At 47.5% G+C, this 17,018-nt stretch overlaps 1 protein-coding gene and 1 non-coding gene across 2 annotated transcripts in view; one reads left to right on the top strand and one right to left on the bottom strand.

The window, feature by feature from the left end:
* Nucleotides 1-17,018, top strand: part of LOC144146363 (phospholipid-transporting ATPase ABCA3-like) — a 143,586-nt gene that overhangs the window by 32,726 nt on the left and 93,842 nt on the right. Inside the window, exons 6-9 of the mRNA XM_077678321.1 lie at nt 2,523-2,654; nt 8,045-8,162; nt 9,010-9,164; nt 13,478-13,633. Coding sequence (XP_077534447.1) covers nt 2,523-2,654; nt 8,045-8,162; nt 9,010-9,164; nt 13,478-13,633 — 561 coding nt within the window. The remainder of the gene's footprint in view (nt 1-2,522; nt 2,655-8,044; nt 8,163-9,009; nt 9,165-13,477; nt 13,634-17,018) is intronic.
* On the bottom strand, nt 14,975-15,051 carry Trnat-agu (transfer RNA threonine (anticodon AGU)). Its single transcript has one exon. It is a non-coding gene; the product is annotated as a tRNA-Thr (tRNA).

The raw sequence follows: 17,018 nt of genomic DNA, 5'->3' as shown, positions 1-17,018 counted from the left end.
CCGTGGTGGTAGTACCGACGTAGCTGTGCGTGGTAGTCACACGGTGGACCGCTTTTCAGCTACTCTTCGTGGTAGTCCTCGTAGCAGGAAGCAGCCCCTGGCCTCGGGGCCGTCGCCGTGAAAGCAGGTAGCACCGGGGAGCTCCGGGAACGTCGCCGCGTGGGGACCACCAAGGCGTTAGTTGACGGTGCGTGCTCGCTGTACGCAGGCGCCCGACCGTCGCCGCTGGGGCGGCCAAATCACAGGTTGGTGGTACGACGCGGAAGTGGGAGCAGATGCCACGTCGGTCCACTCCGGCCCAAGCTGACTGGCTCTGGTCGATGGCGTGGCCTCGTACCCCCGGCTTGTTCCTCGGACTCGTGCCACCTGACCTTCCTGCTGTGGCGTTCTTCTGATCTCTCTCCCCCTCCCGGCCTGTGGCCCGGGATTAAATAGCCTTTTCCCGGCCATCGTGGCATTGTTGCATTCGCTGTGCCCGTGTCCGCCGCACGGGTCACCACCACATTGGTCATTTCACCACGTGCCTCCATCGCGTCACCTCGTCATTCGTCCGCCCTCTTCGCGGGAAATGTGCATTCTCTTCGTCTTCCTCTTCGTCGGCCTCTGGCTCTACTATGACACGTCATCTTTATTCTCAAGGGGGGATTGCCCCCTTAATCATGACAATGGGCCCCATATTCAAGAGTTTTTTCCCAAAAAGCTGCTCACTTGTCGCCGATGTATTTTCTGATCACCACCACTGTTCACTACGAGATGTATAGGATGCATTTGTTTATTGCGTTAATTTACTTTTGTAAAATTTTTAGTTTTTCTATTCTTGGTTTTTCTAAACTCCGTTCGATGAATTATCTGCATTTGTGACCTTATGATGACCTATCTTCGGCAATTATGCATTTTGTAGACATCCAGAGCGGTACAGTGTTGGTTCATTTCGCCATCTTTAATTCGCATCTCCGACCGTTTTTCATGCTTTTTTTCGTTTGGACTTCGCTTTTCGGAGGAAATGGGTGGGATACATATTTCTTACTTTGGCATTTTATTTTTGTAAAAGTTTTATTTGTCTGGTGTTCTGTATTTTTTGGTTTTTCAAAACTCCTTTGGATGAGTTATCTCTATTGACGCTATTATGAAGATAACATTTATTACTTCAGTCAATTATGCATTTTTTTTAAATTGAGGGCTCAGTTGGCTCATTTTCGCAATTTTTCATGCAATTGCTAACTTTTTTTCCCGGGCTTTCTTGTCCAGCTTAATTGTGCAGATTTGTGAGACGCATATTTTTGATTTTGTGATTTCGTAGCTGTAAAGTTCTTCTTTTTTTATTTTGTGCATTCCTTTGTTCTTCTAAAGCTCGTTCGATGAATCATCTTCATAAGGGCTATCATAAAAATTAGACGTGTTATTTCCGCAAATTATGCATGTTTTTTAGAAATGCAGGGCGTTACCCTGTTGGCGGATTTAGCCATTTTTATTCGTACTTCAGACCTTTCTTCGTGCTCCTATGTATTGACATCATTTTGTGGAGTAAATGTAGCAGATGCAAATTTTCGACTTGCTCCTTTCATTTTTGTAAAAGTTTTATTTTCTGTTTTTGTATTTTGGTTTTTCAAAATTTCGTTAGATTAATTACTGCCCTGTACGCTATTATGACTGGAAAATTTGTTACTTCTGTAAATTATGCATTGTTAAAAATCCTTGGCGATACACGCATGGCACTTTATCGCATTTCTTATTCGTATTTCCAATGTTCTTTTTCAGGCTCTTTTAAATCCAGCTTTCGTTTTTCCGACATGTGTGAAATACATATTTCTCATTTCGTCAATTCGTTGTTTTCAAAGTTTCTAGTTTTTCTATTTCGCGTATTTCTTGGTTCTTCGGAAGTCCGTTGAATGAAATATCTTCATTTACGCCATTATAAGAACTAACTCTGTCACTGCCGCCAATTATGCATTTTTCTGGCAATGCAGGATGTTACACGGTTTGCTCATTTTCGCCGTTTTATAGTCGTGTTTGCGATCGTCTTCTCCGGGCATTTTAAATTTAGCCTTCGTATTTTTGTAGGAGAAGAAGAGCTTGCTTATTTCTTATTCAACATTTCATTCCTGTAAAATTAAAATATTTTCTTTTGTAAATTTTTGCTTTTTAAGAATTGAGTTCGACCAGTTCTCTACATCTACACTAGTAGAACGATTGAATGTGTAACTTGCACCAATGCTACATGTGCGTCAAATGCAGGGTGTTACATTGTTAGGGCTGGGGAGGGGGGGGGTACTTAGAAAATAATGTTGCGCATTACAATAACATACTCCTCACGCAATGATCGTTAGCACTAGGCCTGCCCTGTACTGCGGCGTCCACTTGCCGGGGCCGTCACATCGGTATAAAGGGATTATGATTCTGACCATTATTCTAAGGATGACCGCTGTTTCTAAAATTAACCCAGAGATGCTGGCATCACTGCAATATGTCGTCAGTAAAAGATATGCTACAATGCACCCTTTCATGTATTGTTTTTCTCGCAGCCAAGCTACTGGATATCGTCCGAAGGGGCCGCTCAAGTCACTAAAAGTGCGCCGGTGGTGATGGATCCGGCTCGTTTTGAAGAAGGTCCCCCTGGAGCCGAGCCCATCGTTGAAGTTAACAACGTCACAAAGGTGGAAGGCGCATGGCAATCCTTTCGAAGCATTAATATCTCAATTTACCTACACGGAAACCCATGGGTGATTGTTGCCCTTTTTAACTGTGCAGAAAGTAACATTGAAGCACACGAAGCACGCCTTCGATTTTTCGCGTACGGCTGTGAAGGGATCCGGTGGAACAGTTATGCCGGATACGCTTCTCTTTCTTCCCATATTAGCCTTACTATCTGTGGCCTGACGTTTGTGGGACTGCAGCTGGAATTACGACTTGACCAGTTTCACTCCCGCTTCCCGTTTCCGTAAACACTGTAATGCAATAAGACGAAAAGCGCACGAAAAGGGCGTATACCTGCTCATTTCAGCGGGACTTAGGTTATGAGAAATAGCCGACCAAGTGGAGGGGTAAAGCACTCATACACACTACACTTACATCATAGTGAAGGCATGTACAGTGCCCACGGATCGAAACGCGACACTGCGAGCGCGTGACCTGCGGTACATACAGCGCCACCCGTGGACGCCCGTGGAAGCTAGGTGTTGCATTGTGCTGTACCACGAGAATGAGAGCGTTTCAACCGTAGGCTTGCTGTTTCTTGCGGTTGCCAATAAGCGGGGCTGTGGTTCCCCGCAGCGACAGCGGTCCGCTGTGAGCCTGTAGCGCAGGAGTGTGTTTGTGCGCCGGTGACAGCCGCCCGTCCATCCGCGCAGCCAATTTCGCGACACGTCTGCTCGCGCGCTCTTCTGACGCGTGCCCTTCCGATGCGACACAGATAATGTGCATGTAAGGCACGGTCACGCTTATCTGAATAAAACGAGCGTCTGCACGAAGGAACGGCCAACTTTATTCCATGATATAAACTATTGAAAGAGGAGAGCCGACGAAGTACTAACGCACCGCACCACAAGCGAACGTGCCAGCAAAGGCGTCTTTCCTTTTTTTTAGTTTACATCCTGGAATAAAGTTTGCTGTTCCTTTGTACAGAGGTTTCTTTTATTCACGCGTGCGTGACTGTGCATTACATGAACATTACTGTGCCGCAGTTGAAGGGAACGCGTAACAAGAGCGCGCGCACACGATGTCGCAAAATCGGCTGCGTGCACAGCCGGGCTACTACAGTCGGCGCACAAGCGCGTTCCAGCTCTCCTAGAGTTCCTGTACATCGCGTAGCGCAATAGTTGCGCATATGATTGCCACATGCCGCGGGTTCCAGTTCGATAGAAAGCTCCCAAGCATTTCCCCGAGGGTGAACATGGTTAAGTGCGAATGCACGGGGTGATGCTATGAGGGGGAGTAAAGTTAAAATCCGTTGGCATTCGCCCGTGAGCGCGCGCGAGCCGACCCACGGAGGTCTGGCAGTTTATCGCTGCATATATAGGGGGGTACGCCGCGCCGAGCGCGCCGAGCCAGGTGGCTGAGAGAGGAGGCGAGCGCAAGGGGAGAGGGACAGCGGCGCACGGCAGCTGCAGCCGAGCGAGGGGGAGAGGAGAGAGTGTGACGTCACGGTGGAGAGAGAGGCGCGCGGCAGCTGCTGGGGAGAGGAGGCGCGCTGTGACGTCATACCATGATGTCACGGCGCGAGGAGCGGTGTGGGGAGCGGCGCGCACCCGCGCAGCCACGGCGAGGAGGCGGAGCGAGCGCGGTCACGTGGTGAAGTGACGTCACCGCGCCGTTGCTACCGACGCTCCTCTCCGCTCCACGCCGTTGCTAGGGAGAGGAGGACTGCGGACGCCGCCGCCGCCGCCGCCGCCGCCGCCGGCGGTGGAAGGTTTGGGGTCGCTTATAAAGTGCATTCGCACTTAAAAGCCCGCTTTAAGTGCTGCGCATAAGACCCCGTATTCAGTCAGTTCTGCTCAACTGGGCATTGGCACTTGTGGAAGCGGCGGCAGCGGCGCTTGTTCATCTGATAAGCGGCCGAATATCGCGCGCCAGTTTTTGACCGGCCACTCCTCACCACTCCTCCTCGCCGCTGCCGCCGGCGCGGCGGCCCAGCGGCAGCTCCTATATGTGGGACGGGTGGCTTTCCCGCACGACCTGGAACTCAAGATGGCGCGTGGACGCGCAACTCTGCTCCCCTAGGGGAGCTATATACAGGAACTCTAAGCGCTTCAGGCTCGCAGCGCTCCCCGCTATCGTTGCGGGGAACCACAGTCTCGCTCATTGGCAACCGGAATTACTAAAAGCATACGGTCAACACGTTCTCATCCTCGCGGTATACCACAATGCAACACCTAGCTTCCACGGGCTCCACGGGCGGCGCTGCATGTATCGGCGGCCACACGCTCGCAGTGTCCCGTTTCAATCCGTGAGCACTGTACACCATAATAAAGATATTTGGAGGAGTTTGTGACCATTGTACAAGACGTTCACTCGGAAGAATGTTTCCACTCGTAATAAAAGGTAATAAAACCTAAATAATGTTTTATTACGTTGCCCGTTTCAACTACAGTAACATGTTGTTGACATTCCTCCGAACCTGAACATGGCTCATTTCGTATCGTGACATTATGCAATCGTGAATATTGATGCGCTACGTCAACGCCAGGGCAATTATTTTGCGTGCTCACTGGCTCAAAAAGTGTGACTCGGTTGGGGTGCACATGAGCTACAAATTATAAACTGCGCACGCACGCCAAAAGGTTGAGGTGCGACATCAAGGTTGTTGCCGAAATTGATATAATCTGCGTTTAAGTTGCCATCTTCTTCTAGTGGCGTCTATAAGTACGACGCCAGGGAATCCAGTGCGGAACTTTGATGGTGCGCTGCGGACAAAACTATGCAGCCGAAGACACCCAGAATATAAATGAGCCGGCATGTTTTCTTCGGATTATTACCTAAGGCTTAACAAGTATTCGAATTAAAAAGATAACTTCGGTTGCTACGCAGGCGTTGGTCACGAAAATTGGTGGAAATGTTTCTGGAAAGAGATGAACAATTTCAATTGGTTGATATTAGAACGAGTACACACCATTGCCTACACAGAGAAAGCTTTTTCTGCACAAACAGTTGTTGTGAAAGCTGCAAAAAAATTCTTTTCTTGTTTGTATGTATGATATTAACCGTGTCCGTTTAGGTGAGCGTACCTGTGCCGGCGATGCCATGATACTCATTTTCTGGAGAATATCATGGACCGACCAAAGGCTCCCTACCAAAGCCATTTCAAATAAATTCGATGTTGTACCGTATGAAAAACTGTCAAAGCCCAACGTCTTGCCTTGAGTTACTTTCGAGAGGAATGGTAAACAAATATTTGAATTGTCGTGTCCTCTCTTTAAATGTAATGTATTTTGTACGGTGCGCAATACTATAACAACAAATAGGTATATATTGATCTTAGCGCTAAATGTATACCAATGTACATGCTTTGCGATATTTGTTAAGTTTTGTAGGTAGTTCCACAAACAATACCAGGTGAAGGTAGGGAATTTTCTACCAAGTAGAGGTTTGGTACAAAAGGTTTTGCCATTCCGTATAAACTACGTTGTCCTGTTATGATCTGAATCACACAGCTACAAATGTAGCCAGTGTGGGAATTCATGCCGATTTTTCTGCAGTGTCACTCGCCTGAAAATTATCTGTTTCAGTAAAAACTGGTAAAAGCTGCCTGAGGCATCTTACCTTCAACGTCATATGTCAGATCTAAATGCTAGAAACTCACACGAGCGCTATCATTTTCGAAGTAGGACCCCCTCATTCACGCGCTTCGCTTGTTCGTGTGAACGTGCAGGATTTCAGTGAATGTACGTGGATGAATAGCTCTTACCCATTTGCGCCCGGTAAGCAATGCGGCGTCCCCGTAAATGTATATAGAAACCCTCCGCAGCCTGATAATGGAAGTTAGACGTAAGTAGATATGTTCCCTAGATACATCAGTAGATACACATACGTTTCGTTTAACTTGATCAAAACATCTTCGGCACTTTTGTTAATGCTATAAAATGCTTCCGCGCTCCCTGCGAGGTCTTTACCGGCGGGGCAAACTTTCCCGAACTTCGTAAAATAGGCTCGGTATTCAGCACTTTTAAGTATCCTGTTCCTGTAACGTGTCTTAATCACATGAATAAAGCTTCGAGCGCCTGTAATAAATGAGGCAAAGACAACGTGTACAATAGTGACAATACCTAATGGAAATATACGATGGATGCAGGTGAACATGCAATCGGTGTACATTGGAATAGGTAGTCAGAATAGCCACAGAGATAGGGACTAGACCCGCGGAGAAAAATCACAAGGTGAAAATGACCACTTCTTTTCATGCAAACAAAAGAATAGGCTACGGAATTGCCCAGCGGGAATGCTAGTCCAAGAACGACGTAGACTTCGTTCCAGGTGACAATGCAGGCCTCTGGCAGATGCCGGGCTGCTAGGCTGGATCAGGGTCACAGGATTGCCAGGAGCAGAATAAGGCTAGAAAAAAACAAGAAAAAAACAAAACTAGCTAAGAGAGAGAAAGCGAAAAAGATATATTGCCTGAAAAAGGCATTCTGCTGTCGATTTATCGCAAAAAAACGGCGTTTTTCACAGTTTGGTTGGCTGAGACGTGAAATGACGTCATTACTAAAGATGTTACGACAACTGCGACAAACTGATCCCGGCCTAAGACGCAGTTCTTGTCTACATCTTGTCTACATTGCTCTATTACCGGAGACGATCTGCTGGATCCTAGCCATAGACAGCTTTCTTGTAAATTGCTTTTGTCATCGCCGGGCCGGGCTCCGCGGTGAGCAGCACCCTGGGCCTTCGTTTGTTCGTGCCCGGATCCTCCCTCGAGCCGAGGGCGCTGCCGGTGCCTTGCTTATCTGGGCCGCGTACGTATCCGCGCAAGTAAACCTAAAGCGTGGCAAACTGTTCGCATGGCGACGCAGTGAAACATCCCCCTCGCGAGGGGCACGATCAAATGCAGAGCATTTCCGGGGGCGCACGACGTTAAGTAGTTTGCGTTACGTTAATGTTGTTGCACTTGTGGCAACTGCTGACGAGAGAGCGCTCGTCAGCAGTAAAATTGGCAGCCTCGGTGCACGTTGAGTCCGAGAGAGGGGAGAGAGTGTCCTTGAAACGTGCCTGGGCGCGCTATCGAATGTTGATCGCGCCGATAGCGAAACTTCTGAGCCGGGCATGTCGAGGCGAGCGATGCGGACAACTACGGACGCCTAGAACGGGTGGCATCGTGAGTTAAAGAAATGCTCTGCATTTAAAAGTCGTAAGCTAAGGCATTCATGAAACCGTAATAGGCATAAACAGTAGTCCTATTGCAAATTCCAAACTATTTCCTCATCTGAGCCCATTGCAGGATATAGGATATGAGCTCCAAATGCGGAATATTCACACACTCAATTGTACTGTAAAGCGCACCTTTGCGGAGATAACGCTGTGTACTAGCTGCTTTTCTTACGCCGATCATTGCCAGGTGTACAACGGGATCCCAGCGCTGAATGGCCTCAGTGTGAAATTGTACCAATCGCGTGTGACTGTGCTGCTCGGACACAACGGCGCCGGAAAGACGACGCTGCTGAATATCCTTACAGGTAGGACACCCGAAAGATGAGACAAAATAAGAGCTCTAGTTGCACACTTGAATTTTTTAGAGCTTTGCGTTTCATTTGAAACTGATTTTAAAACATGGGGCCCCGGGAGAACGATTTTCTGGCTTTCTGGCATTTAAAATTTGATAGTTTGGCACAAAAAAGAAACAAAGCACTACATGATCTCCTCAGTATTCTTCACTGCTGGCTTTCTCCCTTTCTCTATGATTATATATATATATAAAACGAAGAAAACGAAACACGTCGAAAGAGCATTGATTTTAACGTTTCGACCTGGAACCGGCCTTCGTCATGACGCCGGTCGACGAAATGAAAGAACCAGTCCACTTTTGGCGTGTTTCATTTTCTTCATTATGCTTACCGGTGCCCAAGCAAATATTTTCCGCTATATATATATATAAGAGAAAAGGTTCCTGGCTATGAGGTTAGCTGTACGATTAAGAAGCGAAACTGAAAAACATAACAACATTTAACGTTTCGGCCGGGGACCGCTCTTTTTCAAAGATACAAATAGTGCAGATCAGTTGGGTTTAAATACATTTCAGTTGTGGGTGGGGCAAGAAGATGTATCAAGCGAAACCTAGGCTGTACGCGACACAGAAGTATGCGGAGCCTCAGAACGCAAGTGGGGGGGGAAGCGTTGGAGTGGTGGGGACTGTCGGACATGGGGACATTTCGGATGGGGATTGTCCTTTCACAAGAGTAATGCGTTACATTTTACTGCTGAGGAAAATGCATTATGCAGACAACCATGCAGTTTCTTTAACGCTATAAGAGCAGCATCATTAATAAAAGTTTGCCGTGATTCCACGAACCTCTGCACGTGCAGGCGTCACTGGGGCGACCAGCGGCATAGCCCGCGTCTTGGGCTACGACTCCACTACCCAGCGGGACAAAATACGCACGCTCGTCAGCTACTGTCAGCAGACCGACATCTTCTTTGAGAACCTCACGTGCTGCGAAAACCTTCTGTATTTCGGATCGGTACGTTACATGCGAAAATGATTATTATGAAAAGTGACACTTCTCCTACCTGGGAGAGCCAAAATAATTCTGCTCAAGTAGAACTGCCTTTGTTTACTACTCTTTACTGCAAAATTGCCTTGGTTGGCGTATGCTTAATTTGATGTCGCTTCCCCCTCTCACAAAATTAACTTTAGCTGAAGAAGGACAAAGTACCGTAATATGCCAAAAAAGCAGTTTCGTCGCCCTACGTAGGTATCATTTGAATCTTTGTCATTGGAGTAATCAGTAGTTTAATTCATTATATGGCTGGGTAAGTGCATCACGCATTTTGTTATGGCCAACCATAATTACACAGCTGCTATATACCAGTCCTTTTAGTGACGCAGATACTTACTGCTCATTTCAGAATACTTAAGAGGGACCCTGCAACACTTTCGATAAACGCTTTCACTCCTTCCTTCGCGTCTGGAAGCAGTGCTAAACCTATAGTTGTCGGCAGAACAGAGCGGCACTGCGTGATTTCCTCGTCGTAGCAGATAAGCCTTCCGTTTTGCTTTATTTTTGGGGCTTTATTTTTAAAGTTGCTATCGAATGCGTTCATTGATGCAACTGAAGGAAAACCGGCCAACAGCCGCTAGATGGCTTTAGTGATGTAATTCGAGCCGTTGAAGAGCACGAAGGGCGTGAAAGAGCAAAATATTTTGAGCGAGTTTCCAAGTTATCTGATGGGCATAGAGCAGTAATTTTTGGGTGAGTACTTTGCGACCCCCTAATCTACGCACGTTCTGCAACCACTTAAGATTTCAAGAAAAGTGATGCAGGGTCACTTTAACAGAACAGAGCCTGTGCCCACGCGAATCTTGCGTTTAATATTTTCATAATTTTGATAAGGGCTGATAACCGCCCCAAATATAGTTATAACCACTTACCTGAGTAGTTTGCCGCGTTCCTCGAAGACGCGTTTTTTTTTTTGCATGTCTGTGAAACTGCACTTCAGATTTCTGTGTGCTTAATTTCAACCTGCAAGCAAAGAGAAAAAAATTCGGGCGGAGATACGAAGACTGACGAAACAGCGGAACTGGAAATCTTCACTAGCTGTAACTTGGCTTTTTCTATACCTTTACATTTTATACACCGTTTACAGAGCGGCGGCGTGGGCGCAGCCGTATTGGATGCGTAACGTCAGTCGCCATTGCTGGCCTTCAAAGAGGCGTTTCTCGCCGCGCCCTTCCACGGGGCCGCGGTGCATGGACGAGAACCGCCGCGGCTCTATGGGCAAATTGTGCGATATCGTTCAGCGTAGCGTGTATGGCCGCTTGTCGGACAACTAGTTATGTGTGCCAATCTTCAGAGACTAATTACACCCGAAAAATGGCCCATAAAGCTTCTTAAAGCGCTGTTCTGACTGGCGCCCATCGCATAAGTTCCTTTTCATGCGCTTCATAGCTGTTTGGAGTGATTTTTTCTATTTCTACGGAAAGAGAAACCATGTATATATCAGGGGTAGGAAATCTGCGGCGGGGAAGTATTACCGTATTTACTCGCGTAATGATCGCACTTTTTTTCCCAAAAATATGATGCAAATGTAATTGTGCGTTCATTATGCGAGGTAAATTTTTAACGCAAAAAGTTTCTGCGTAGAAAACGCAAATTGCAGGTCAGAATTTTTACGATAAGTCTGATGAACATGACCATAATAAATGAAAACATAATAAAAACTCCACGGACCCCAGAATGACCAGCGAGTGACGCAAAATGCAGTGTTTTCATGAATTACGGTACGCGCCGGATCGAGTTTGCTGCGAGGAGAGAACAGGTCGAGCAATAAGTGGCTGCTGCTGTCACAGTGTGGGACATCAAGACACGGCTGCGGACGCAGCAAGTTGAGAACGTTTTTTTTTATTTGTCTTGTGAGTACATTATGTGCATTTAGTGAGAGTTTCTTCTTCACCAATAATGAACTCATGCTTGCCGATATCGCTAATATCAGCAAGCCCGCGGCAATAACGTAGCCATGTCCGCTTTCAAAGAAGAGGAAACTAAGTTAAGCACGATTATCGTCATCTAGACTCGGCACACATACGACATATGGCTGCGGCAAGTTCAGGGTGCGATCATTGCGCGGGAAATAAAAAAGTCGTAGTTTTACGACGAACTTCACGGGTGCGATCATTACACGAGTGCGATCATTATGCGAGTAAATACGTTATACGGCCAGCGGCACTACGATGGCAGGGCAAGTTTTACCTCAAATGGGGCTAGACAAGAAGAAAACGAGATCGTATCCAGTTGGCATTGCCTCCATCTTCGCATTCAACCAGATATCGCTTTCACTTACTTTATTTGCACCAGTCTAGAGAAACCCACCTCCCCTCTCCAACCTCCGTCTCGATGTGCCATCCGACCCTTCCCTTGTGGCCTTCATGCAACTCGGCCCTTTACCTCTAAAGATTGCCGACCGATGATGTGAATGAAACGGCGTTGAACCGCGGTTGGCCAACTTTTAGGACATGACCATGCACGGATACGTGCGCATACGGATATTAAGAGTTGTAAATAACGTCGAAGCTGCATCCTCCGGGGCATGGCAACCGCTGCTACGGCTTAGATCTGGTGGCGCCGACGTGCATATACAGGCTTGCAGTGCGAGGAAACACATGCAAGGCTTACTGAAGGTACTTTTCTGCGCTCGAACGAGTAGGAAGGATGGGTTAGCGGCAGGGCCGAACGGCGTTGCTCCGGGGCGCCGTAGTGCAATGAAAGCGGTGCACGTTTAGGTAACGCGGGACTAGATGTTCTAGTCCGTGGCAAAGCCAATATGCGCTAGCGAAAAGTAGAAAGGAATCTGTGTGTCACCACTCCAATGGGCTTAAATATCCAGGCTGACTCATTTCGCCGCGACGACTCGCGCGCAACGCGGAAATACGTCAAAAAGCATGCCTTAGAAGAAGCGTGCCGAGGCAGATTGTTGTCCACTACACAACGCTTGGCGGCTGCCTTCCGTTACGGTCGGAAAAATCACCCTTGGCGATGTTATTTGGAACAAAATTCTTCCCTTTGGTAATGGCGATCTAGCCCAGCCTGGTGTCCGTGTCGCGCTCACCGTGAGGAAAGCCTTCATTCCAAAAGGCCATTCACACGGATACTCTTCGCAAAGTTGTTTCCAATGAGCCTCGCATGGTGCGATTCTTCCCACACCTTGAGGAGGTCCCCATCGCCGCTGGTACATCCAACTGCGGCGCAATTTTCCCCTGTAAATTCCAGGTCAAATGTCCATGTTCAAAGTGCGCACTTCGCTTAGCACCCTGGTAGCCTACGGCAAGAACCTAAACCACCTCCTGTTAAAGGCCTGTCACGGCGAGTGCGGCGCTAGCGTCACCTGTTGAAGGTCGATCCAACTGCTCGGTGTAAACGGTCTGTGTATTTTAATTGGCTTTTCTATAGCTCTTGTTCTTGTTCGGATGAGAGCACTTATAGGTCTGCCCATCTTATCCGTATATACAAACAGATGCCACCGAGCACACGCTCTCTCAATTAGAACACCTTCATGTCAGAGCTGACGTCCTTACTGGGTACAGAATATACCCGACGCGGCGTGCATTCCCCACACTTGCTTGTTAGTTCCTTGCCACCAATCCACTTTCCCTCACAATTCTTGGCCTGACATTTTCCTCCCCTTCACTTTGCTGCACCGATTTTTGAGCGACCGCCTGCAGGGCTGGAATTCTAGCATAAACAGCTCCGCTTTTAATAAGCGCCATCCCGCTCTCTAAAAGTGGACGACTACCGAAGGTGTTCGAGGGTGATTCGTTGGCCCAAACGCACGCTCAAAGCGCGCCGTCGCGCCGGCGCAGCGTTCAGCGGTCCTCCAGCCACGCCGGCGTCTCGTGTTTTCCGCGTCGTGGTATTTCAGGCGCCAACGGGCATCATTCTTACGCTTTCTGTTCACAGCCCGATCGTCGTCGGGGGCATCCTTCCTCCATGTTCCCGCCCACTGCCACGTTTTTTTTGACGAGTACACTTCACTGTGGAAGGCACGATGCAGGAGAGCCAGCTTATAAATACCAGGCTAACACCGATCTTCCTAACGTCTGCGTCACCTCTAAGCACACTGCGGGGAAGACACTTGCAGGGGCAATATACAGCATCAAAATACAAAGCGCCGGAGCCGAAGAGGTGGCCGAAGGGAGACAAGGTGCGGAAGTGAAGGGGAGGGAAGCGGCTTTCTTTTCAGTCTACCCAGGAAAAAAAAACGGGACAGTTTGCCTGTAGCAGATCCGCTGTAGAAATTACACTCACTTCTGAATCCTTCTTTTTCTTCGTGGGTGCAGCTGAAGGGAACAAGCTGGGCGGCGCTTCAGGCGACCATTTCGGAGACGTTGAAGGTGGTGCATTTGGAAGACAAGGCGTACTGCATGCCCGACACCCTCTCCGGGGGAATGAAGCGGAGGCTCAGCCTCGCGATCGCCATCGTGTCCAAGCCGAAGGTGAGGGAATGGGGTCTTTCATTTCTCGAAAAGGGTTAGAATAGCTAGCGCAAAATAGCCAGTAAAATTCGTCCGAACGTGTTTCAGAAATCATAAGCTATTCCACTTTGTGAAGGTGGATGACCAGCGAAGCGTTACAGCACATGACACGGAGGCGACTCCGAATTCGGGTAATAATTGGCCGTGTTCGAACGTGGTTAAGCCAAGCTTGTCGAGTGATTACTCGCTCTCGCGCCAAGAGCGAGTAGTAAGTGATCACACAATACCATAAGAGGACAAAATACCGGCGCTGCATTGTGCAGCTGCTGCTGTAGGCACGAACGTGTGCACTGCCGTTGTGCACTGTGCAGTGTGTTGTGCACCGTTGTGAACGTGTGCAATGCCGTATGTATGTATGTATGTATGTATGTATGTATGTATGTATGTATGTATGTATGTATGTATGTATGTATGTATGTATGTATGTATGTATGTATGTATGTATGTATGTATGTATGTATGTATGTATGTATGTATGTATGTATGTATGTATGTATGTATGTATGTATGTATGTATGTATGTATGTATGTATGTATGTATGTATGTATGTATGTATGTATGTATGTATGTATGTAGAATGAGGGGCTTCCGACGAGCCCCTCATTCTAAATTCTGATCACGTGTGTGTCCTTATCTCTGTACTGAAGCATGTGTGTGTCCATTTATGTATGTATGTATGTAGCGAATCAGAAAATGGGAAATGAGGGGCTCTGTGAAATAAGACAGAAAATCAGGGTTGGCACTCAAGAAAACCTCGGAAAGCAAAGGGGAGGTTGTGGTGGGTCATAGAAAGAGATGAAGAATTTTTTTAGTCGAAAAGAAAGTGGCGAAAAAATGCCCGCCGGGTGGGATCCGAGCCCACGACCTCCAGAATACCGGTCTGTTGCGATAACCACTACGCTACCGGCGGGGCTGTTTCCCCAGCACTTTCTAGGGTATTTATGTTAAGGTATTTTTGTTTCCTGCACTTGGGGGTGGTATCCAGCGCCACTCGGACTACTCGGGGTGAAGGGGACCTTCTTTTTAACCCCCGGGCCGTGACTCGAGTGTCTACGACATGTCGAGAGTGGTCGACCAGCGTTGAACCCTCTTAAGCTCCCTTTGGCACCAAGACTGCCAGAACAGAGGCCCTCGCTAAGCATGTAGCGAATCAGAAAATGGGAAATGAGGGGCTCCGTGAAATAAGACAGAAAATAAGGGTTGGCAGTCAAGAAAACCTCGGAAAGCAAAGGGGAGGTTGTGGTGGGTCATAGAAAGAGATGCAGAATTTTTTTATTTGAAAAGAAAGTGGTGAAAAAATGCCCGCCGGGTGGGATCCGAACCCACGACCTCCAGAATACTGGTCTGTCTGGTGCGATAACCACTACGCTACCGGCGGGACGATTTCCCCTCCAAAGTCTGGGGTATTTATGTTAAGGTATTTTTGTTTCCTGCACTTGGGGGTGGTAGCCAGCGCCACTCGGACTACTTGGGGTGAAGGGGACCTTCTTTTTAACCCCCGGGCCGTGACTCGAGTGTCTACGACATGTCGAGAGTGGTCGACCAGCGTTGAACCCTCTTAAGCTCCCTTTGGCACCAAGACTGCCAGAACAGAGGCCCTCGCTAAGCATGTAGCGAATCAGAAAATGGGAAATGAGGGGCTCCGTGAAATAAGACAGAACATAAGGGTTGGCAGTCAAGAAAACCTCGGAAAGCAAAGCGGAGGTTGTGGTGGGTCATAGAAAGAGATGACGAATTTTTTGAGTCGAAAAGAAAGTGGTGAAAAAATGCCCGCCGGGTGGGATCCGAACCCACGACCTCCAGAATACCGGTCTGGTGCGATAACCACTACGCTACCGGCGGGGCTGTTTCCCCAGCACTTTCTAGGGTATTTATGTTAAGGTATTTTTGTTTCCTGCACTTGGGGGTGGTAGCCAGCGCCACTCGGACTACTCGGGGTGAAGGGGACCTTCTTTTTAACCCCCGGGCCGTGACTCGAGTGTCTACGACATGTCGAGAGTGGTCAACCAGCGTTGAACCCTCTTAAGCTCCGTTTGGCACCAAGACTGCCAGAACAGAGGCCCTCGCTAAGCATGTAGCGAATCAGAAAATGGGAAATGAGGGGCTCCGTGAAATAAGACAGAAAATAAGGGTTGGCAGTCAAGAAAACCTCGGAAAGCAAAGGGGAGGTTGTGGTGGGTCATAGAAAAAGATGAATAATTTTTTGAGTCGAAAAGACCTGAAAAAGTCGAAAAAATATTTTGAGTCGAAAAAGACCGGAAAAAGTCGAAAAGACCGGTATTCTGGAGGTCGTGGGTTCGGATCCCACCCGGCGGGCATTTTTTCACCACTTTCTTTTCGACTAAAAAAATTCTTCATCTCTTTCTATGACCCACCACAACCTCCCCTTTGCTTTCCGAGGTTTTCTTGACTGCCAACTCTTATTTTCTGTATGTATGTATGTATGTATGTATGTATGTATGTATGTATGTATGTATGTATGTATGTATGTATGTATGTATGTATGTATGTATGTATGTGTGCGTTTGTATGTATGTATGTATGTGTGTGTGTATGTATGTATGTATGTATGTATGTATGTATGTATGTATGTATGTATGTATGTATGTATGTAACACAGAAATAAGGGTTGGCAGTCGAGAAAACCTCGGAAAGCAAAGGGGAGGATGTGGTAGATCATTGAAACAGATTAAGAATTTGGAAAGAAAGAAAGAAAGTGAAGAAAAAATGCCCGCCAGGTGGGATCCGAACCCACGACCGAATGGCGCTGGCTACCACCCCCAAGCACAGGAAACAAACATACCTAACATAAATACCCCAGAAAGTGAATGGGAAAATCGCCCCGCCGGTAGCGTAGTGGTTATCGCACCAGACCGGTTTTCTGGAGGTCGTGGGTTCGGATCCCACCTGGCGGGCATTTTTTCTTCACTTTCTTTCTTTCTTTCCAAATTCTTAATCTGTTTCAATGATCTACCACATCCTCCCCTTTGCTTTCCGAGGTTTTCTCGACTGCCAACCCTTATTTCTGTGTTATTTTCAACGAGCCCCTCATTTCCTATTCTGATTCGCTGTATGTATGTATGTATGTATGTATGTATGTATGTATGTATGTATGTGTACATGCGCGTAAATATTTAAAGTCGCACCAGCCTCAGGTCAGTACCAAAGGAAAACCCTGGCGTTCACACCTTGGAAGTCTTGTAACCCACGTTACATGGAAGCGTTCCGTGCAGGTAATACAATTTTACCTGCTTTACAACAAAGCAAGAAATATTGAAGATCGTACGCGCTTAGAGGACGCAACATTCCAATATCACGTGTTTCTGTCGCTCCTGTTCACTCGTC

Source organism: Haemaphysalis longicornis, unplaced genomic scaffold, assembly GCF_048455015.1.
Source record: "Haemaphysalis longicornis isolate Haplotype H1 unplaced genomic scaffold, Haemaphysalis longicornis Haplotype H1 scaffold_7, whole genome shotgun sequence".
In the NCBI taxonomy this organism is placed as follows: domain Eukaryota; kingdom Metazoa; phylum Arthropoda; class Arachnida; order Ixodida; family Ixodidae; genus Haemaphysalis; species Haemaphysalis longicornis.
This window is presented reverse-complemented; position numbering and strand designations above follow the sequence as displayed.